Raw genomic sequence first — 25192 nt, 5'->3', positions numbered from 1 at the left:
GTTCTAAATCTACACCATGTTTTTTTCTATCTGCTGGGTTTAGTTTAATTAAATAAGTCTCTAATTTCCATTTGCTTTTAAAGATTGGGTAAGTTTCTCCACGTGAAGAAATATCAGTGTCATGGTACCACTTCTGAATAAACTGATCAATTAATCTTCGTTTAACTTTAGACTTCAAAAAGATTCTATCAACAGTACATCTATGTTGGTTATTCCATACACTGCCATATCCAGTGTTATCTAGTATTGACTTTATGGACTTCAACCATTTGAAATCGATTTGATCTTGTAACTGAAGTTTGTTCATTAAATTATAGAGTATACATGATAATTTATTCTCATCTGTAATAATTCTATGCCAAAAAGTCACCATTCGAGTCTTAATATCAATTTCTAGTGGATAACGACCAAGTTCCCCATATATCATATAATTTGGGGTATTACTTCTCAATTTAAGAATTCTTTTACAAAATTGTTGATGTATTTTCTCAAACACATGTACTCACTCCCATACATATAGTGGCTGTCTTTGCATGACCAATGCTGTTAATAGGATGTTATATATATATATATATATATATATATAATTTAGATAATCACATACTGACCCTCTATACAGCAATAGAGGTTCAGTAAGTAACTATCTAACGAGTTAATCGCATCGATAACCCTTTCCATAGAGCTGTGGGATCACACAACGTTACCAGACGTGTGCACAACAGAAGAACTAGATGAAATAAAATATCGCACAGATTTGCGGTTTATTTGTGGTTGATATAAATTTTAAAAAATTTTCATTATTTTTTTATTTTTTGAAGATTTTCAACAATACATGAAACATACCACATCGAACATTCCACTCACACATGGCCATTTTCACTTAGGTACAAAGGAATGTAAATAGAGTAAAAAATGAAAGCCTGACATTAAGATTGATACTAGAGTAAGTGCTAAGTTATAGTGTACCGTTTTTAGAGAAAAGGGAAAAATGAGCAAAGTAGCAGTAAGAGAGATGAAGAAGGAGAGGGATGGAGAGGATGAGTATGGTGCCAGTAGGATCTGACAGGGGCTTTATTATTTTATTTCATTTTTGATACATTCAGCTAACAAAGTTAAAAAAGAAAATAATCCAAAAATGATTTAAAATTTCACTGCATAGTCTTTCCATTTTCTCCATTCCTGTTTAAAATTGGTGAGATAATTTCCCCCATATCCTGTAGCAATGTATTTTTGAGTGTTATATGTATCTTTAAATAAATTCTTCAAAGCTGAAAGTGACAGACCAGTTTGCAGACATCTTGCCTGATAGATGTAAAGTTTGATAATAAGTAGGACTAAATTGTCAACATTAGTTTTCCTATCAAAGAAACCAAATATGAAGGATTCTTTATTAAAAGCAAATGGAATTAACAATAGATCTAACACTGCTTCAAAGTCAGTTAAAAATGCTTGTATCTCTTGACATTCCCATATCGCATGAATTATAGTCTCAATATCAGTTTTACAGTGATAACAATAAGGGCTGTCAACAAGACCAATTTTATAAAGATAAAAATTTGTGGTTAAAATATGCTGATTGATTCTAAATTGGAGCCATTGTAGTTTGGTATTTTTACTATTTTAAAGGGAATGGTATAGATTTTTTTCCATATATCATTATTAAAGTCAAACATTTGCTCCCACTTCTTTCTACCCGTAGATACTGTATTATTCTGACATAGAACATGGTAGAAATCTTTAGTTCCTTTTTTATGTCTAAGAAAAAATTCCAAATTCATCGGGATGTATGGATAGTCAACATTCAAATTAGTAATATCTTCAGGTAAAATGAATTTTTTTTACAGAATTAATGATACCTTGATATGTAAGAAAATTTGTTTGGATGCCAAATTTTTGTATGAACTCTTGATGAATGTAGAAAGATTTATTTCTTTTTCTTTTATTATATCATTGACTATCATTACCCCCTTTCTATACCATTCCTCCAAAAAAACACTCTTGTTTTGTATTTTTATTGATTTGTTATACCAAATTGGGGATTTAAGAATATTTGTTCCTCTTTGGCTTCCATAGTTTACACCCTTTTCAATTAGCTTGCCCCAACTTAGTAGCACATCTTTCCAGAATAAGTTTTTACAGTTTCTCTGACATTTTGATAAATAGTCAGTACCACAGTTAGTCATAGTGTAGCTATTTCCGTATGTTTTTAAAAAAATCTGCCATTTTCCTTCTGTTGTATATAACCTTCGAATCCAAGTTAGTTTTAAGGATTCTATGAAAGATTGTAAATGTAACATTTTGAGCCCCCCTTCAAAATAGTTTTTGATAATAATGTCTCTTTTTATTTTATCTGTTTTACCATTCCATAAGAAAATATAAAGTTCAGTATTAAGTTTTCTGATAAAACAGTCCTCGGGGTTTGGTAAAGAGATAAAAACCAGTCTGATCCATATCAATTAATTTGTCTAAAACCCTTTTTACTCTACCTGCTATTGAACCTGATTCTATTTTGTATATTATATTGAGTAAAGAGATTGGCCTCCAATTCTTTAAAAACTGCCTGGGTTTATCTCCCTTTGGTAGACATGTAATTATACCCTGTCTTTGAGTTATAGATAATTTACTAGTCAAATAGCCATAATTAACAGATCTAACCACAAAATTACTTACTTTTCCCAAAAACATTAAAAAAATTCTGCTGTTAATCCATCTGACCCAGGACTTTTATTATTTTTCATATTTCTTAAAGTACTTGAGGCTTCTTCCAAAGTAATTTTACCCTCCAGTGATAATGATTCTGCCCTATCTAGTTTAGGAATATTATTGTTATATATATATATATACATATGCATCTAAATCAACATCTTTAATATTACTATTACTGGAATACAAATTTTCATAAATTTTTTAACTTCATTTAAGATATCTTCCTGTTTTCTAATAATATCCCCATTTTCTTTTTCTATTATTGGAATAATTTTTGATGTAAAATTTCTGTTTTCTAAATTAGAAAAATATTTTGAAGGTTTTCCCCCTCTTCAACCCATCTAGCTTTTGAACGAATAATATTTCCCTTCATTTTATGTTGCCTAATTGTTTCTAATGTTTTCTTTTTTTCTCCAACTAGATTTATATCTACATTGTCACAGGCCCCTAAAGAATTAATTTCTTCAATAAGATTCTTCTCATGTACGTTTTGTTGCTTTTTCTTATAAGATGAGTATAAAATTGTTTTCCCCCTAATTTCGAATAATAATGTTTCTAAAAAAAGTTGATCATTAATTTGAAATTGATTTCATTGTCAGGAATTATAGTAAGGTAATCAGGATTGTAGACAGGAAGAGCATACTGTAATTTAACTTTAGAAATAAGTTTATTAATTAAATCTAGATACTCTGAGTCATGCAGTAATGAGTTATTGAATTTCCAAAGACCTTTTCCCTTTTTGAACTCATTAAACTTAAAAGATATTGAAGGTGAGGAGTGATCTGAACGATAGCCAGTTTCTTTACTACATTTTTGTATATTTCTCACCAAATTATCTGAAAATTTAAAATTGACTTACAGATAAGTATGGGGTAGGGATTGTTTATTTTCTAAATATATAAGAGTGCAAATAAGTATATTTCCTAAGACATAAATCTTTATATTGGAAAAATGTGGACATATCAGATACAAACTGACTAGTTATATAATTTTAAAGTGTTTTGTTTACACAGTCTTGGAGTAGGGGCGTTACCACCGTTGTACCAACATCTTCTTACATAATATAATTTATCGTCTGTTTGAGGATTTTGTACTTCGTACTGTGTGCATAGCCAAAAATGCGCAAGCGTCGAAGAGAATCAACAATTGATCATCAGCGGTAGAGATCATAAGCCCTGGCATGTTGTCAGCATTTTTTATTTCCGCCGGTAGCTAAATCAATACATGTTGCTATACTTTTGTTGTGTTACCTGCCACACTCGGCGGTTTCATGTTTATTCTAATCATTTTTATTTAATGATAGAAGCTACTGCGAGGTTATCTTAATAAAGTAAATCAAATGTCACCCTTCATAGGCCCCTTTTCATTATTATTATATGTTTTTGCATTCGTTTGACAGAGCACACTGACGTAGAATAATTTCAACCACTTCACTTGAAAGCTGGCCTCACAAAACAACTCCGATACAATCAACTCGTATTTATAGAATAGAGAACTATTCAGTAAAACTTCGCGGCGGAACATTAATGATTTTAGGACAGACGCCACGGGGTAGCATATACCCAGTGACGGTAAGCGTAAATGTTGGTGACCTGACTGCACAGCACTGACATTTCTCGGTCAATCTGCAGTTTTTTAATGCAAGTTTGAATTTCTGCGGTATATCTTAATACATACATCGTGATTATGTTGGTAAAGATCAAAGGTTGCTTTGTTGTTTGTTTTTGTTATTTTTAGAACATGAAAGGAGAGCTTCATTTTTATGTGTAACATGGGACGTTCAGTATGATAAAGGCAGTGGTATTGTAAAATCTGGAACAAAATATCAATTCATATATTTTTAATCTCTTTCAGTGTATAGATGACTCAAAATGGGTGAGTATTGTTACATGAATTATAAAGTACAATAAATCAAAAAGATAATTCAATAATGAATGATACAATTACTTAATGTAAATAGTCAAATTAGTAAATTAGTGAAGGTAATGACGTTGAACGATTTAAAATGTTTTTAAACCCATGGGTGAAGCTTACAAAAAATGGATCAAGTTGCGCCTTTGTCAAAGACACCGAACACGAATACATAATAGGTAGGGTGTTGGATTGGGCACGATTTGGGGTAGTATGTAAATATTTACAAAATGCCTATAGATGTCGATGAGCAATTAAATCTTTGATTGTTCAACTTGCTCATAATTCATACTTTTTTAATGTTAATATCGGGTTAATATGGATAAGGAAGTAAAGTATAATGTAGGGAACGATTTTTGTTGTTGTAAATATTCAATAGTCATACAAAATTGGATCGTACCATTAAACATGTCCAGAAATTAAATGTTGTTATATCATGAATGTTAAAAATATCACAATTATTCCTCAGATAATCTTAAATATACATCTTTAATATGATATTGTTAAAATGCATGTTACAAAATTATCTTTTTCCCGGGTAGTGTTATGGTGTTCTATTACGTGTACATAAAAAAAACTCCTTAAGACGATAACTCCGCTTGTTCTCAAACCTGAACAAATGAATATATACATGTATAAATATGGAAAATGATTTTGAATACAAAGTGTACAGAGAAACAGAAAACTTTAGAATTCTTTTAGATCGTGGTCTATATAATTGGCTGTTTCATTCGTGTGTATTCATAATGGAAATTAACAAATGCAAGGTGTGTACATATGTGCGATCAAGATAAACGTGGTAACGTTGTACTGGAAAGTCTCATGCTTTGCTTTAAGTTCTTTTATTAGTTTGCTCTCAACGATTTATTGAAAAACAAAAAGGCAAACAAATGACTAAAAAAAATCAAACAGAAAGAAACCACACACACAAAAGCGACTACAGTGCTTATTTTGATACGCTCGGCATATACGAATCATATTAAAATTTTAGGCCTAAAAGAAATGAATTTATTCATTATTGGATGATGTTGAAACTTATGGTAGGTCTGCCTGATTAGGCTGTCTTTTTGAACTGCTGTATTCCATTGCAATTACATGATTTCCAATACAACAAATATGAGAATACGTGACAAATGCCACTACTCAATATTCCTTTTGTTCAAAAACTTAAACAGTAATAAATGTTAAACAAAAGACATGAATTACAATAGACAATAGATACAGCAGAGACATACAAAGAATTAAACTGCACCATACAGGTGTGTCCTTCTTATAGGATTCGTCCAAAAGAAATCTATTTCACTTAACACAAAATTTAATAGGTATTTTAATTCTAAGTATAAATGATTTCAATAGATTGTCCAGCACAGGTGTATACCTCATTATAACGACCGAACGTCTTCTTAATTTAAAATAAAATAAAAATCCACACAAAAATGGGTTATTTTAATAGCCAAATTTTTTTTTGCTTTTGTTCGTTTTCTTTATGCATTTTAAAAATCCTGTGTTATCCTGCAACTACGAATATATTTTGTATACTGGTTTGGTCATTAACTTAATGTTGCTTTATCTATTTCATAAATTAGAATTTATTTCCAAATTTCATATCAACGTGTTTGCTTAGTCTTGTTCATAAATTGCTTGTCTTGACAGTAACATTGTAATCACTATTGTGATTTCGTTTTCCAGCCAAGCATTTTTCCAATATTCTAAATATAACACATAGAATATTAAAAAATAAAATTAAAAAACCTTCGTAACTCATTAGTTTGTAAATTAACTTCAGAAATATTTTTTGTGGTTATGGCAGCTGATACAAAAACTGATTATTGGAACTGTTAAAAACTGATTCTGCGACATGTCATGAACCCCGCTACATAGAACCGGGATGTGTGTTATTCCTGAAGGATAAGAAACATTGGATTGACTTTCCATGTGAATAAATAAATATGAAGGAAATATAAAATAACGATGGGAATAAAAACATTGTAATTAGTAAATGGATAAAAACTTCCGATCGGTCTAGAGACAAATCCGGATTAGCCGTACTCGGTGAACGTTTCTTTCACTATGCACTGATAAGGCGGCGTTCTACATGTTACCCGGTGTCATTGCGGTCGTCAGCGTGTGTTTTATGACGTTGGTGGAGTCAGAGGTGAGCATTGAGATTTGCAAAAGATCACGTTAGCAACAATAACACATTTACAAAGAAAAAAGGCATCGCATTCTGTTCGTGTGAGAATGAGTATTATCAAGTACGTGGCTCGAACCTTGCTAGCAATACGTGAGAGTTGTTTCCCTTGCATCGCTTAAAAAAGCTGGAATGCAGGTGGGAATGTGTTGGTAAACATATAGAAAACATTTGTAAAGATGCATCTAAACAGGTAAGTATCCTACGTAAATTAAAATACATGTTAAATAGACAAACTTTAGTCAAAATCTATAAGGCTTATATACTTCCATTATTAGAATACTGTTGTGAAGTTTGGGATGGATGTTCTCTCAGTGATGCAGACAAACTAGAAAAACTTCAGTTAGAATCTATCAGAATTATCACTGGTTTACCCTCATATACCAGTAGAGAATCACTGTATTCTGAGAGTGGTGTAGAACCATTATCAGAAAGACGCACTAGAAGAAAACTACAGCTTTTCTACAAAATAATTAATAATCTCACTCCAAATTATCTGTCTACTCTATTGCCCCCTTTAGTATCTGAAAATTCACAATATAACCTCCGTAATGCACAAAATTATTCTTTACTAAATTTCAGACTACAACTAACAAACTTATCTTTCTTTCCGTCCACTATTGGACTTTGGAACCAACTTGAACTTGAACTTAGACAAAGTGTTTCTTACTCTATCTTTAAACATTCTCTTCGACCCACTACACTAGTTCCATATTATTATTTGCTTGGTAGTCGTAAGGCTAATAAACTACACGCTAGGTTAAGAAATAAATCCAGTACCTTAAATAATGACCTTTTCAGACACGCTTTGCGCCAAGCACTTCTGGAAGAATGGCGGAGCATCCCTGACACAAATAAACCGTATAATAAATTCTATGCATCACATAATTCGCGCCGCAACGAATGCAAACGGGGGGCATATTCGTTATTGAGACTGGGGAAATTTTAATGACTACCACCTCTTGAATCTTGACATGTTTCGTCACATTGGTGATAACTAAACACTAAATTTAATGTGTTATCCAATAAAATGAATTTTAATCTTTGGTTAGTTGAAAAAGATAAATGACATATTTGAATGAAATAGTAAAATTGTTACAAACATTTAGCGGTTGCGTTTCTTTTGCGTGTCAGTATATAAATCTTGAGTAAAACATTTCAACCATATACTTATAAGAAGTATAATTATTTCATAAATTCTTTAAAATCCTATTTAAATCCTACTGCTACTCTAGGAATGAGTGAATGTTTCCTAAATTTGGTCTGGAGCATTCTTGGTTGTAAACAGTGGATTTTGACTCTCTTGGGAGGGAGAGGCGGGACACAAAAGGAGAAATAGAGCAAATTCTTTAAAATTCTACTCCTCCAGTAAAAATGGTTTAATTTTGCCCAAATTTGAAATTTGGTCTGAAGTTTTCTTGGAAGAAGTGGGATCAGTTCTGTAGAAATGATGGATCCTGGTCCATTGAGGCGGGAGGGTTGGGGCTCAATAGGGGAAATGTAAGTTCTAAAAAAAATCTTTCGTACAAGGATATTGTCCATGTTTGGTCTGAAGCAATTGATATGAATTGTAAATCTAACTTCTGTTTAACCGTAAGTCCCGGACCCTATTTAAAAAAATCATTTGTCAAATTTGAAATTTTCGTTAAATGACTAAATAGCTGAATTAGCCAGCTGAGTGATGCAGGCCCCTTGGGGTTAAAAAATAGGGTTATTTTCAAAAGACAGGAGGCAGTTTATCACCTGTACCTGGTCTTTCGAAAATTTCACTATTTTTTCCCCAAGAAATGATATCCAAGATATTTCAAAATACAAGAGGCTGAAATTCCCTAACTTGGACACAGTATTATAATGCCCCACCCGATCACTGATACCAGACGAACCAGTCCGTTCATCTCATTTACTCTTAAAGTCAAGAGAGAACATGAGAACAGGAAGTTTACTATTTATAGACTTTGGTGACAGGCGGCAGACCCGACATAATCTCTTTCAATTGGCAAGCCACTTGACAGAGAAGTATATGTATTGCCTGCCCAATGAATTGCTAGAAGAAAAATAGTGATATATTTTAATTGTTATGTTTGGTCACAACTGCAGTAATATGAATATTAAGTGTAGTTAAATAATAAAGGAATGAGACCTAGTGGGTTGTAGTTCATGACTCCCAAGACTATGTTCTGTTGTACACATTTATTTCTCAGACACATGGAATAAAAAATACAATAAAACATTTAAATCAATATCTCTTGCACATATAATTGAATATAACAAAGTGATACATAGATATCTATAAATAGATTTATACAGTTAATAATTTGAAATATACATCTGATTTCATACCGGGAACGACTGTCCTTTCACTCATCAACGTTATTGATGCCAAGCCTGGCAGTAGGTAACTGTATATTAGAAAATATTGCAATAAAAATGTGAAGACCCGCAGTTGAAGGGCCCAGGTCTTTAGATATGAAGTGGTAAGGTGGTAGGAAATACCGGTGAAGTGTAGTGCAGTGTAGTCGCTTATCAATTGGTCAGTTGTCCGGTGTCCAGTCATTATATAATGTCCACTGGTGCACCCACAGACATTTGAGGAATGGAGCAAGGACATATAACACGGTGACGTCACACAGGTTACACGTACTAGTATATCCAGTAATACAATAGTACCGGGCTACATATGTCCCCTCTTTGGAGAAATGTGTCCAACATTTAAACTACTTGAGTTAGATCAAAGCATTGACCAGAAAATTAATAATTAAACAAATCAGGTCTATCAAGCAACTTGATGTCCAAGTGTACCTGTAATTAAATCAAAATGTTAAAATATTTGAATGCAGTAAGTCATGCATCAATGTTATGGGAAACACGGGTGAAGTGTCCGTGCAGTGTAGTCGCCTGTCGATCGGTCACTTGTCCAGTGTCTAGTCATTATATAAAGATACTGGTGCACCCACAGACATTTTAGAAACGGAGCATAGACATATAACACAGTAAATGATATGACGTCATGCACTTTGGTATATGTTACAAAGTTGCATATACAGATATATCCCGTATCACCGTGATACAGAGAGAAGCGAAAGAAGATTAACTTTAAAATTTAATACCCAAATTAAGAATTATGTTACAGACATATGCACAATCACAATGATAAGCAGAAACCATACATACAAGGAATTCCGTTAAAATATCCGGGAATGCGGATAATTACTAGAAAGCAGGATATGTAGCAGTATAAGCACAGCTGTAATTTACAAGTAATGAAATCGAAAGTAGAATTTAACGGAATATGATGTTGTCGTGTTACAGTAGTGTAGGAAAACTTAACCTGGTGTCAACCTGAGTTTGAGTATGAGTTCGAAACAAGGAATCGGTTTAATACGACGAATTCTGTACTGCGCTGAACATCAGGTAAATGGGTATGGCATGCTAGAACGTTCAGCCATAGGGTACGTGTAAGGGGTATGATCTTATAATGTATAGTTGTATTTCGTGAAGGTCAATACAATCGTCTTGAATTGAATAAATTGTTCTTCGTAGGATCCCAAGTGACCACCAGTGGATCATTGCAGATTTTTTTTAAATACTTGTTTTAATGCCAACTTTCATAACTAGATATGTTGTTACATTTCTATGTAACTTTGATAACGTTCAACTCTGAATGGTGTAAGCACTAAGTCCACAAACAAATCCAAGATATGGTTACATTGACATCTAGCGAAACATGGAGGAGCTGTCCTATTTACAAACATATACATAGTATGCATTTATGTTCGATTTTCTTGGCGACAGCTTACGTTAGTGATACTAATTATTTCATTATATTTATAATTGTATATCACATGTATAGCAAACATTTTCTACTTAAAGAAACGGTCTAAGTATAGAGCTGATTAATATAGCAAGATCGAATTCATTTCATTTCACTTCGGGCGATAAAAAAACTTATCATACCCCTTACACCAATGTTAAATTTAACAGTAAAACGAATTATTATTTTGTTTGTCCTTTGTCGCCTAACTTTACTGAAGTGCACTTTTCCCATTTTTTTATTGTCGTGTTTCAAAGTGTTGACATGTCAATCTCAGCATGCTAAATATGCCCTGACAGGGATCCTTAGCTAGGCATATGCCTCATTAGATTACTGCAAGAATTACTTTGAGGATTGTTTAATTTTTACTGGTTGTACAGAAAACATGAAGCAAACATGACGTATTTTCAATGACATTGAATATACAAAAAATAATGCTCCCGTGTCAAGGTTGCCATTTCAGTGTGGCGACACTGAAAAATCGACCCTCGTTGGCTTCCATCATTAGTACACACCGTCTTCATTAATTGAAGTTGTTGAGAGGATGTAACCTATGCAAACACCACTCGAACAACATAAATACTGTCGTAGATCGACACAGTTTTACTGAAGAAATCAGTATTGATCTGGTCCCCAAATTACAATAGAATTTTGGACCTTTATTTTTCACATCATTTTACGTTGGTCACTTTCATTGTTGTGTGAATGACACCAGGCCTTATATGACCCAGGCTGGTGCAACAACTATAAACCTTTACCTTCATTGTTGTTTCCATGACAGCAGACCTCATATAACTCGGGCTGGTGCGAGAACGGTATACCGTTACCTTCATCGTGTTACCATGACAGCAGACCTCATATAACACGGACTGGTGCGAGAACGGTATACCGTTACCTTTCATTGTGTTACCATGACAGCAGACCTCATATAACACGGGCTGGTGCGAGAACGGTATACCGTTACCTTCATCGTGTTACCATGACAGCAGACCTCATATAACACGGACTGGTGCGAGAACGGTATACCGTTACCTTTCATTGTGTTACCATGACAGCAGACCTCATATAACACGGGCTGGTGCGAGAACGGTATACCGTTACCTTCATCGTGTTACCATGAGAACAGACCTCATATAACACGGGCTGGTGCGAGAACGGTATACCTTTACCTTCGTGGTGTTACTATGACATCAGACCTCATATGAACCAGGCTGATGCAACAACTAAAAACCTTTACCTTCATCGTGTTACCATGACAACAGACCTCATATAACCCAGGCTGGTGCAACAACTAAAAACATTTACCTTCATCGTGTTACCATGACATCAGACCTCACATAACTCAGGCTGGTGCGAGAACGGTATACCGTTACCTTCATCGTGTTACCATGACATCAGACCTCACATAACTCAGGCTGGTGCGAGAACGGTATACTTTTATCTTCGTTGTTGCGTGAATGACACCAAGAACGGTAGACTGTCAACACGTGAACAAACAAACCAGATTTCTGTTTTAATCTTCTGACAAGTCAATACTATTCCATGTGATAGTTTTTATGTTTGGATTTCAAAAAAAATCATATCCCATTTGACCAATGTTGTGTTTATTTGTAGATGATGAACGCTGTACGGTTCGGATCAGATGGCGCTGCGTCAAGCATGCGCATCGACAAGGTACCAATCCCTGAGCTCCGCGAACACGAGGTTTTGATTCGCGTTTATGCCACAGCTATCAACCGGGCAGATATTTTACAGGTAATATCAAGCAAAGGGTGTGTGTTTCATGACCATTGGTTTCTCTTGAATTTAACAATATTTTGATTTATTTTGGTGGTAACCAGTACTTTTTCTGTCTCATTTACGGTATCAACGCTGTATTGTGCACCAGCCATTTGAGTGACACCTGTTGCTATGCTTTTATTAACAGAGAAAGGGCCGATATGCCCCACCCCCCGGGGAAAGTGAAATCCTCGGCTTGGAAGCTGTCGGTACTGTTGAGACAATAGGACCGAATTGTGGAAGTAGGTGGACGAAAGGAGACAGGGTCATGGCATTGTTAGCTGGTAAGGTCATTAAAAAACGTATTGATGTGTTGGATGGAGAGTAGTATTCATAACAATGTGAATTTTAACTCAAAGCGATGTTGTTGACAACTTTCATGACCTCCAATACGGTATAAGAAACAAGGGTAATAATAATCGACGACTGAAGAAAGCTCACAACAGTTATGTACTTAGTGTTTACTTTAATTTGCCTTTGTTAGAATGATGCACTTAAAATGGCATGAACATAAAAGCTAACAGTATCATTCGGTATGATGAATTGACGGAACTATCACAACTTATATATGAATGCGTTTTCACTACATAAAATTCAACCAACAATTAAGCAAGGTATCACAAAATGACATTTTTCAAAGTATATGTTAATATATATATATATATATATCTTGTTGATTTTGGTGCTTTGCATGAAGTCGTCATGTCCATCAGATGTATATCTATATCTTTTTCTTTTTGGCGAATGTACTCTAATATTACCTAAACCTAGGTTTCTTGTTCTGAATGGATAAATCACGTGCAAGTCAATATATAAGATATGGACTCAATATTCCTAAATTTAGAACAGCCCGACCATGGGGACTGTAACATTTCTAAATCCAGAACAACTGGATCATATGGTCTCCCATGTTACTTAATTTTCAACAGCCAGACCATACGATTCCAACAATATGCTATGTGTGTCTACGAGGATAATTTGTGATATTCTGTTTAATTTTGTTTGTTAAAAGGTGTTAGGATTTTTTCATACTGTTTTAAAAACGATTGCACAGTTGTTAATCATGCATTTGTCTGAATGTTCAATTTTAAGATAAATCTGTTTGATAAATATATACACAGCGATAATCATATTACTAGTACATAAAATGCCATACACAATCAAGAACCTTTGATTTCGGTCACTATGGTGTTATGTTAACCTTTTAGGTACATATGTTTAACATCATATTGACCTCATCAAATATCCATAATTGATAAGTGATCGTTGATAACGGTTGGTTAGTAATGCATGTAGACAATCACTTTATCTGTATTAATAAGCTACATGTGAAACGTTAGAAAAACTCACATAAGTATGTGGATATGTGCATTTTGCTAATTTTGTAATTAGTCTTTTTTGGATTTGCATAGTTTATAGCAAACAAATTGTAACTTCCAGGATGTACGATCGTCATACAAATGTAGTGTAATTGAAAGTAGAAATCCTTAACATATGTATGTTACGGTATAGCATCCGGAAGTTCTTATTGACCTTTCAGCATTTTTCTGGGAGAAATGGTCGAAGTGTTCCAGATGTGTAATCTCGTTTAGATTTTTACATTTAAAAGAAAATGAGATTATGATAAACTGAAATGTTTAAAAATTTCAAAAGGAGAGTAAATTAGGAGGAGGAATACCGTGTAAGGGTTTAAATGAAACATTTTATGTTTGATATATGCTGTGGTGACGATAAACATGAAATATACGTTCCGATGTTTTAAGTACATAAGTATAGTGACACTTATTTTTGACCTTTGGTTGACTGCTCTTACGGTAAATGTTTGACACATTTGATATACATATTACACTGAATTTTGATCTGTAGGCGGAGGTAATGCCGAGTATGTGGCTGGACACGAGGATCTTCTTATGCCTGTACCGGCAGGATTTACTTTCACAAAGGCAGCAGCTATACCGGAAGTGTGGTTAACTGCCTTCCAGCTTCTCCACACAGTTGGTACGTCATCATATTCACGGAAACGCTTTAATTCAGTAGTTTGTACACCACTTTAAAAATGCCTCGATACGGGCAAATATACAAAATGCTTTACAATGGTCAAACGCGTTGAAGAATAGTCATTGAGAAAAAAATGGCATTTTCTTGATTTTGAAGTAAATACAAAACATTAACATTACAATAAACGACAGAATCTGTGAGTATACAGAATTGTCACAGAGAGGTGTTTACAAGTCAGAAGTGTAATTCTTTGATAGCTGCGTCTGTATAACAGTCTGTTGATTGGTAGATGTTATCTTGGATGTTGTTGATCCCGTTAAGGTCTGAAATATTATCAACACAGCATGGATTGAAAATATCAGTAAATCTTGTACGAATACTACGTCTGTGTGTAGCATGGGCATAGCAGGTAAAATATCGGTATTAGATAGATATCTTAATCGGTAGTAGTTTCTGGTAAAACACATATGTTATATATCTAGGAAATTACATCATAATGCTTTTCGTTTGAATCTAAATAAATCTCTGAAATATGAACATCAGACATTTAAGAGAAATATGTAGAAATATCGTTAAGTGACACTTATGACGTAAATACATCAGGTAAGATACAGCCCGGGGAGAGCGTACTGATCCACGCTGGGGGCTCGGGGGTAGGGACAGCGGCAGTACAACTGGCGGGGTTAGTCGGCGTCACGTCTATTGTGACAGCTGGTTCTGAAGTAAAGATCAACAAAGCAAAGGATCTAGGGGCTGTGGCAGGATTCAACTACAAGGATGGGGATTTTGGACCGAAGGTCCTGGAGGTCACCAATGGTAAATACACATATAAATCTTATATATTCTTGAAAATCAAAACTAATTTTGACACGAAGAGCTTTGTTTTTTAAGTTTGATCGCACGTTCCCAAAAGATAACCTGTCCGTCTTGTACCACTGAAACACAATTAATGTTTCTTTCGCTATGTCAAACAAGATGATGATACTTCATCTGAAGTTTTGGTGTGAATATTTCATTGTTTTGTTTTGTTTTATTTTTTTCTAGGTAAAGGTGTTGATTTGATATTGGACTGTGTTGGAGAATCGTTTTATGAACAAAACATGCAAAGTGCCAAAACCGACGGACGCTGGGTGGTCTATGGACTCTTAGGTGTTTAGAGAGATTTATTGAAATATGTTTGTTTTTTTTTCTATTGCTGCCTTTTAAACTAAAACTTCGTAACCAGAAATCATCGGATAAAACTTTTATCAAGTACTTTTCACGTGTAAAGGAAGTTTATTTGAAAGTAAAAATCACAGTGCAGATGGAATAGTTTCTGATATTTCATCAGCTGTTCACATACAGAAAAACACAATTCTTAAGGAAGATAATTGAATAGATTGATCTTAAGGAAAAGGACTTTTCTTAATTATAAAAGAGTAAAGTTTTCATTAATTGTTAATTTATATTTTTAGGTGGAGGAAAAGTAAATGGAGATTTGTTAGCTAAATTATTGAGGAAGAGAATTTCTATAACAGGGACCACTCTTCGGGCACGATCTATACAGGTATGTGATTGATAAAGTACACGATCTATACAGGTATGTGATTGATAAAGTACACGATCTATACAGGTATGTGACTGATAAAGTACACGATCTATACAGGTATGTGATCGATAAAGTACACGATCTATACAGGTATGTGATTGATAAAGTACACGATCTATACAGGTATGTGATTGATAAAGTACACGATCTATACAGGTATGTTATTGATAAAGTACACGATCTATACAGGTATGTGATTGATAAAGTACACGATCTATACAGGTATGTGATTGATAAAGTACACGATCTATACAGGTATGTGATTGATAAAGTACACGATCTATACAGGTATGTGATCGATAAAGTACACGATCTATACAGGTATGTGATTGATAAAATAAACGATCTATACAGGTATGTGATTGATAAAGTACACGATCTATACAGGTATGTGATTGATAAAGTAAACGATCTATACAGGTATGTGATTGATAAAGTACACGATCTATACAGGTATGTGATTGATAAAGTACACGATCTATACAGGTATGTGACTGATAAAGTACACGATCTATACAGGTATGTGATCGATAAAGTACACGATCTATACAGGTATGTGATCGATAAAGTACACGATCTATACAGGTATGTGATTGATAAAGTACACGATCTATACAGGTATGTGATCGATAAAGTACACGATCTATACAGGTATGTGATTGATAAAGTACACGATCTATACAGGTATGTGATTGATAAAGTACACGATATATACAGATATGTGATTGATAAAGTATATGTACTTTTTTTAGGAATAATATAATCTTTCTTATTATTTATGTAATATGAATTGATAACCCGCCAATATATGAAATACTATCATTTAAATATGTACAGTATAAATGTGAGGAGAGGGCTTGGATAGGTTTTGGCTGCCTAATTTCTATGCGTGTTGTGATCATCAACATCCAGAATTTGAAAGCCCAGATTTTCTTAGCACCAAAACGTTAGAAATATGAATGCTTTCAGCACAGATAGACAAACTGATGATTTAATATTTCTATATCTTTCACTTTAAGATTTACTTGTTTTAATATCACTCATAATCACATGTAATGGTTGAATTTTTTTTTAAATGAAATGGAAATCTTCTTTCACAACATGATTGGTACAACTGAAAGAAATTGTTTTTGATTTCCGTAATTCGTCATTGCTTTTATGGGTATTACTTCTCTCTATTATCATCTGCCTCATCATTTAATACAGTACCTATGGTGTAAAACTTTACAAATATCCTTTTCCACATTTGATACAATATAGTAAAACTTTAAGTGTTTGATACAACCTATAGTGTAAAACTTTACGATATCATTTTCCACATTTAATACAGTACCTATAGTGTAAAACTTTACAAATATCATTTTCCACATTTAATACAGTACCTATAGTGTAAAACTTTACGAATATCATTTTCCACATTTGATACAGTACCTATAGTGTAAAACTTTACAAATATCATTTTCCACATTCAATATAGTAATTTAAGTGTAAAACGTTACTAATATCATGTTAACATTTAATACAGTACCTATCGTGCAAAACTTTACAAATATCATTTTCCACATTTTATACAGTACCTATAGTGCAAAACTTTACAAAAATCATGTTAACATTTGATACAGTAACTTTAGTGTAAAACTTTACTAATATCATGTTAACATTTAATACAGTAACTTTAGTGTAAAACTTTACAAATATCATGTTCCACATTTCATACAGTACCTATCGTGCAAAACTTTACCAATATCATGTTCCACATTTTATAAATATCATGTTAACATTTAATACAGTAACTTTAGTGTAAAACTTTACCAATATCATGTTAGCATTTGATATAGTAACTTTAGTGTAAAACTTTACAAATATCATGTTAACATTTAATACAGTAACTTTAGTGTAAAACTTTACAAATATCATGTTCCACATTTAATACAGTACCTATCGTGCAAAACTTTACAAATATCATGTTAACATTTAATACAGTAACTTTAGTGTAAAACTTTACAAATATCATTTTCAACATCTTTTGGTTGCATTTCAGTATAAAGGAGATCTTGTGAGGAATTTCACTGAAGCTGCACTTCCCCATTTTGACTCCGGGAAACTGAAACCCATCACCGACAGTGTGTTTCCATTAGAGAAGATATCAGAAGCTCACATGTACATGGAGAGTAATGCTAATACTGGAAAAATTGTAATAGAGGTCAGGAAAGAGGACGTCAGAGATGAGCTGTGACGTCATGAGATATTTGTATGTTGATTGAATGTTCAGCGGTGTATCTGGGATAAACTTTTGTATTCAGATTATATATGTAGGATGATGAGAGATTGAACTTCCTTGGCTGGAAAAATATCATTACACAAGTCGTCATAATGCCATATAAAAATCCCGTTTCCAGCAGCACTACATACTTAAATGTCTTGTGCCTACAGTACAGAAATATTTTGCATACACTATTTTTTTCCAACAGATCAAAGGAAACAAATGTATTACTTATCTGGCCCAAGTTAAGCAATCGTTTGTCTGCTAAATGGACAAGTCAGGTTATTCGCTTGGCTTACATGTGTTACTGTTATTGTTGCATTAGTACTGTGTTTAAGCGGGGTTTTCAATAGATGGAGTTTGAACACTTTGTAACACATAATAAATTATACTTTAAATCTGTGACACCGACCATTTTTACATTTAAACTGATTAGGTAGCATTGTTAATGGTGAAGTTTTACGGTCGTCACAATGACCTCATTGAGGAATACGCTATTTTCTGTTGCGATATGAAGATGGACGTGTTTGATACTCATGCCTTATGGTATGGAATAACCCTGCTAAAACGTGATTTCACTTATTGGATTTTGCCCAAATTTTCATGGCAGGTGTCGCCGATGAAACAATACGTATACTTCCGGAACGCCTGGTCTAATTATCCATGTACTTTTATAAGACTATCTGTGTAATTCCATCTATTGATTATATTAGGCCAATTTCATCGAATATGAGTTCGAATTACATATTGTAAGATTCTTGTTAGCATTGTGATGTTGTATTTCTTGTTATTGACTGCGTATTTTACATTTTAATAGACAAAATGAGCTGACATTTTGTCTGGACTGACGTGTTGACCTGTAACCTCATGTGATAAAGCTGATTATTCCATTACAGTTCTGTTAAATATATGTTTTGTTAAAGTTGTCTGTGGTACAATTATATTGTTAAGGAATGATGGAGAACAATTTTATTATAAAGGATATCATTATTAATTTAATGAGGCACAAGTTAAAAGAATTATACAGGTATAATATTTCCAAAATATTGCAAGAAAGAATTTATTATTTAGGGATTACCGAGTTTTTTTTTAATTGGTCCTTTTTATATTACGTATAACACTGGCTATTATTTTGTGTGCTAGGTTGGTTAAATCAGTATTTAGTTTTCTCAAATAAAATATGACAATCAGTCAAATAATGACAATTCAAATGATATCGAACATTTCTTTGTTCTTTGTTTATGAAATAATGTAATGGATTATACAATTCCAAGAGCACATTATACCTCTTGATTATTTGTATATACAACATGCATTATGTGATGAACCATTTGCAGTTGCCATGCTTAATATAGAAAACAATGTTTTCTATTATTTTTTTTACAATTGTGACGTAAGCTATATCGGTTGATATTAATGACTCTTGTTGGCTTGGATTGAAGCATGCATGTGTCTTGGTTTAAAGACTTGATGGCTTGGATTGAAGCATGTATGTGTCTTCGTGTAAGGACGGCTTCTGTGTTATGGATATCGCGTCGATCTACCAAGTCGGTTACTGTATTACAAGTGATGACAGCAAATGGATTGACACGAAAGCGACAATCAAGTTTGTTAATTTAAGCTGTAAAGGAGAGCATTTATTAGTAGATATTCGTCCATAACTCGATGTCACCTCTAAGATTTTAAACAAACAAACAAACAATGAACAATTTTTAGTGACATCTTGAATTTCTGGTGGTGCTATATATCGCCCGTCAAAACATGAAACTCACCAGCGGGAAAATGTGATTTTGAGATATGAAAAAAAACGTTAGGCCGTCTCGATATCGAAATACCACGATTTGATATTGGGATCAGTTTCGAAAAACTTTTGGGGTCTACAGTTGAATTTGAAAATCTTGCAATCTGGTGCAAATATTTTGTTAAGTTTTTCCAAGTCTTCTCCTTCAAGACTAGAATATGCCTCGACAGCAGCCTCCTCTCGCTGTCGCCTAGCTACAGTGACGTCAGTTACGTCACCAACTGCCGCATGCAATAACCTTTCAAAAGAAGTCCGGGTGATGTTTTCACTTTCTTCTCGCGTTACAGGATACTTTGACTTCTTGTCAATAACACCTGTCGCTTGCAGTTTTTTCCAAACTTTTCTTTGTGCATCAAAGAAGGACAGACACCCTTGATATTTTTTTCTAAACATAAACAATAAATTAGGCTGGTCTCTGATTTTGTCTTGACGATTCCTGGTTGTAAAATTTACCTGCAGGTTTTCCGCCAATTGTTTTTCACCAACCTGAGTGAGGAGGAAAACAGAATCGTTCAATAAAGTGTCTGTTTTTGCTATAAAATTATAATTGTATGTACACGGTAAGCACATTTGATAGGCGGGAGCAAAATGGTTGTCTCGATGAAGACCATCTTCTTGTGATTGTATAAAATATTTAATAAATTCTTTGAATGTGAGATCGAAACCACATCTTCGACTCTGTTCCGTGACATTTTCCCTAGTTAATGATATGGCATATTTGCCGATTTTTTCAGCAAACATGGCGTTGGGAGAAAACATTTTATCAATGTACGCTGATAAAAGTCGGGTATACGGATCACGGCCGATGAGAAGGACGGTAGAATTTTTCAGTATGTCTGGAACTTCTGCCGGTTTGTAATCCGACAAGTTTGGAACCCCAAAACCTGCCAAGGCTGTCGGGATATCATAAGGCGACTTTTTCGGTGCTCCGTTAAGTACCTACAACAGAGTATTGGTAATCAATCACAGGAAACAGTGTATTGTGCCTCATATTAATTGTTTGGCGCTTCTGTATCTTACTCTTGATTTAAAAGGTGCTTTTCACTTTTGGGTCTTTTGCACAATTTTCTTAAATATGAAAAACCATTGCAACGTATAGCTGGAATTTCTTCAATTATAATTGATAAAGACTTTTGCGAGAACGTATAAATGATTGAATCATTTCAGACCGCTGATAGTTTTGTTATGTATTTCTACATCATTTTAATAATATATAATCTTAACGAACTTACAAATGGTATTACTAGATATTCTCCACTACTTACCAAAGCCATACAACGCATTATATGTTTATAAACACCGTGGATAGATACAAGTTCAGGCTTAAAGTTCAATGCTATATGTGGGCTTAAGTTAAAACAGACCACATGGTCAACATAATGCTACAAAGTACTGAGTGAAAGTTGAAGAAATTAATTTTGTTTTTGAGTTTCGAAATTAAATATAATTACATTGTGGTTTTCTTTTTTATTAATAATATTTGTAATATTAGAAAATAATTACTTCATATATTTGGTTATCTATTTTCATGAAAAGCTGGTTTGATATCTGAAAAAAATCTGTAGATAATCCGTAGACTTAGGAAATACAAAATACCTCACTTAGTTTAATATCTTCGTTTCAGAAAGTTAATATTTTATGTAATGAGTGATGCACATATGTGGTGTCTACAGCGATTTCCGAGAAAACAGCCGCGTAATTTTCTCTTGACATGTTTAGATAAAACTAAAATGATATCATAATATATACACATTGTACCATAAAAATCCTTTTCATGAATGATGACGCTGCTTTCTCCAACCCACAGTAGAGAAGGCGATGTTTCCTGGAAACCTGCATGCGCTCCATCACTGTGTACGGCACCTGGTTGTAATAGGATTGTACTTGTAATGATGTGTATGTGCAGCTTTTGATCTGTGTGATTCGGACATTTTGGTGGGAAATGTTTAATTTCTACGAATTTTTGGCAATATCCACCCGGTCTTGCTTGTATAAGGATATTGAGATTAACACTATACAAACTCTTTAATAATTATATATTGATGATATATACTTGAAAACTATTATAATATGAAATGGCATTTTATTCAATATGTAAATCACAATATGTCACTGTTCAGGTGTAACCATGCACACACAATGTGCTTTATGATCGCTTTCTGTAATAATACTACTCTAAGAATCCATTTAATACGATATCAGATATGTTTCATTGTCTCTGATCTTAGTTCAACTAGATACTGGTTCAAAAACGCTTCTCTGTAACAGGAATATTCAGTCACAAATTGTCTATCATTTTATATATAGTCAAAATAATCTATTATTGATATCTTAAAGAATCATAACACAAAACCGTCATTGCTAATTTAGAAACTTGATAAAGCGATTATTTTCATATCTGCACACAAAAAATAATTAAGTTGAAAATACATCATTATAACAGACGGAGTATATTATACCTGGTACGTGCCGCGGTATTTAACGTCATCATCATCGCACGCCTTCATTAGGTGAGCATGCCTTTGATCTCGTATTGTGTCCAGGCGAATAGGTCCAATTGGTTGTGCCTCTGATGTAGTAGTCAGACGTGTAGTTGTTGCCATTTGATGAAAAGCAGTCTAAGGATATAATTAATGTTTACTGCAAGTGCCGAAAATGTTGTGTATATTTCACACTATAATTACACGATTTCAAAGAAGGTAGTGGATAGAGGGTCCTATTTCATTACTCTGGTGAAAAAACAGTAGTGCATACAGAATTGTAATACATTTGATGTTACCATATCACGTAAATCTGAAAATAAAAACTGTTAACATGAATGAAAATACAAAGTTTTTGTAGTTTAATATCTTATCTAAAACGTGACGCCATTAATCCTTGCTTAGAACGAATGATTGAAGCAAAGATAAGGACGAGGTTTGCATCATACTGTTTTTGTCCTACAAACAGCTATGTGAGAAGCATGCATGTGATGAGTGTGTGTTTATGGTGGTGGTGAAGGATGTGTGTGTGTGTGTGTGTGTGTGTGTGTGCTTGGTGCGTGTGTTTGGGGGCTTAAGGGGCTATTGGTGGGGATTGGAGTGTGGGTATGGAGTTGACGCTGCAAATTATTCGCGTAAGCCTCCTTGTGATAGTGCTGAAGTGAAGCTGACTTTATAGTGCTACCACACAGAAGTACACAAAGCTGCGTGTTAACCAGGACAGAACATCAATCCAGTTATGATATTTTTTTTTATTGTTTTCGCTTAATGCCGATCTAAATTCAGGTTAAAGAGGGTCATAACTGACGCCATCGGTAATATTATTCGCCTTCTGTAAACATCACTGCGCTGTTTAAACCCTACTGATCTTATGTTATGAACTTATATAACAATGTTACAGCGATTTATGTTTGATTTTATTGTTGGTGTCCTACCATCAACTATGACCATTTAAGGACTCGATAAGTATGTGGGATTAGTGCTTGCGTTGAATCCTTGTGTTTGTGGTAGACTGTTATGTATACATATGGGTCTCCTTGTAATATTGCGGAACTCAAGCCTACTTGAATTGTGTGATTTATTTACATTTGTTTACTCCAGTGTATTGTACTTACCGTTTGTTCATATCGCGATTTTTCATTACTTTCAAACAGATGAAACCCTGTAACATAAAACCGATTTTGTTTTACATACTTACCTAAGGTACAGAGAAGGAGAACTTGATATAGTTGTGTATTAATTAGGGGCTAAAAGATAAACTGTGGTTTCATCTGATCAGAAAAGTTTTCATAGCCTAGGGTTTTAGGAGAGCTACAATCCCGACTCTAATGTGGTGCTCACTATAATTAAACACATCAAAAAGGTCGTACACTATGCAGGAATATTGCTGCAAAGTCATGAGGCAGTTTTGCTATCCCCGGCTACCTCTCTTCACAAAACACTTATTACAAAAAACCTAGATTTTCCTCTAAACATGATACATAAGAAAACAGGAAAAAGTTTATCAGTGACTTCAATCGCGCCAACTCTACCCATGGATCTGCCAACAGTATTTAATATACATGAATTAAGTCTCATCTCCTATCGAGAATTGATGGTATGATTTGATAACTACATCTCATAGATTATGTTTATATGTTATATTAAATGAATGCTTTATTATATCCCTAAGGATAACACGATTAACATATGCTTATCAAGTAATGTGAGAATGCAAAATTAGCAGTCATTTTAGGTATTACAACAACTGGAAAAAAATGGCTTTGATGATCAATATCTAAACGTTAAATCATAAATCGGACCTTACACTATTTTCTTTTTTCTATATTAGACTAATGGCACACAAGTGATTATTTCATCTTTCCTGGCAAAACTTCACTTTAATAAGAAAAACAATACATAGAAATGTCCATTATGTAACATTAAACATATCTTTTGTAGTTTTATCCTTAGAAATAATTGCAAGAAAGAAACGTGGATTTTACATATCTATACTCATTTTTGCATCGTGTACAAAATTGAAACTTGTCTAAACTTTAACACAGAGACAGTATCATCATATGTACAACATACACCAACGCCATATACTATGAAAGCCAAGTAATACGTACCATTATAGGAAAGGTGACGTCCCAATGTCCACGCTATTACAGCTGTCACTGAGAGCATGGTACCTATAACTACTAATAACTTTGGTCTCATTTTTAGTGATATGAGTGACAAACAAAAACAGACTTACATTGTATCTACTTAGTATCATCATAGATATCGACATTTGATAGTAGTCTCTCTGTGACCATTGCCATCTGGGAGCATTGTTGATAAGAAATTAAGCCACCTCACGAACGTACACATTAATGGTAGTTCTCCGCATAGTGTTTGAAGGAGATCTCGCGTAACTAAAATGTAGTCTCTGTGTGAATTTTTCTTTTTTTCATATTTTGGCCCAGTTTTACTAATTGGAGTTTAGATTATGATATTGTTGACATGTTGGTATTTTCTTGTTGTTTGCAGTCATCATATGTTAGTAATTATCATGGAAGCTAAGAAATAGATATCAGAGATTCACCGAAGCAGGCCTGTCCAAGCTACAAATGACAGGATTCTGTAAGTTAAATGCCATCTCGAACTGCCATCGGATTCAACTGGAAGGTTATGATTGAG

General features: G+C 33.8%; 2 protein-coding genes across 2 annotated transcripts; one reads left to right on the top strand and one right to left on the bottom strand.

Moving 5' to 3' along the window:
* Window positions 1–6712: 6712 nt before the first annotated feature.
* Window positions 6713–23070, top strand: LOC132549726 (quinone oxidoreductase PIG3-like). The gene is made up of 8 exons (XM_060213681.1): window positions 6713–6772; window positions 12234–12374; window positions 12547–12682; window positions 14265–14396; window positions 15000–15212; window positions 15441–15545; window positions 15851–15942; window positions 18026–23070. The coding sequence occupies exons 1-8, from the start codon at window positions 6713–6715 to the stop codon at window positions 18218–18220; spliced, it is 1074 nt and encodes a 357-aa protein (XP_060069664.1). The 3' UTR covers window positions 18221–23070.
* Window positions 20058–24730, bottom strand: LOC132549667 (carbohydrate sulfotransferase 9-like). Its single transcript, XM_060213619.1, has 5 exons — window positions 24640–24730; window positions 23644–23690; window positions 22508–22666; window positions 21807–21911; window positions 20058–20987 (listed from the first exon to the last, which is right to left on the bottom strand). Exons 1-5 carry the CDS (start codon window positions 24728–24730, stop codon window positions 20058–20060), a joined length of 1332 nt encoding a protein of 443 aa, XP_060069602.1.
* Window positions 24731–25192: the final 462 nt, after the last annotated feature.

The sequence above is a fragment of the Ylistrum balloti genome, unplaced genomic scaffold (genome assembly GCF_031769215.1).
Source record: "Ylistrum balloti isolate Yb309-2 unplaced genomic scaffold, AGI_CSIRO_Ybal_v1 Utg370076, whole genome shotgun sequence".
Lineage (NCBI taxonomy): Eukaryota > Metazoa > Mollusca > Bivalvia > Pectinida > Pectinidae > Ylistrum > Ylistrum balloti.
The sequence above is the reverse complement of the archived record's forward strand: the minus strand, read 5'-3'. Positions and strand labels throughout refer to the sequence as shown.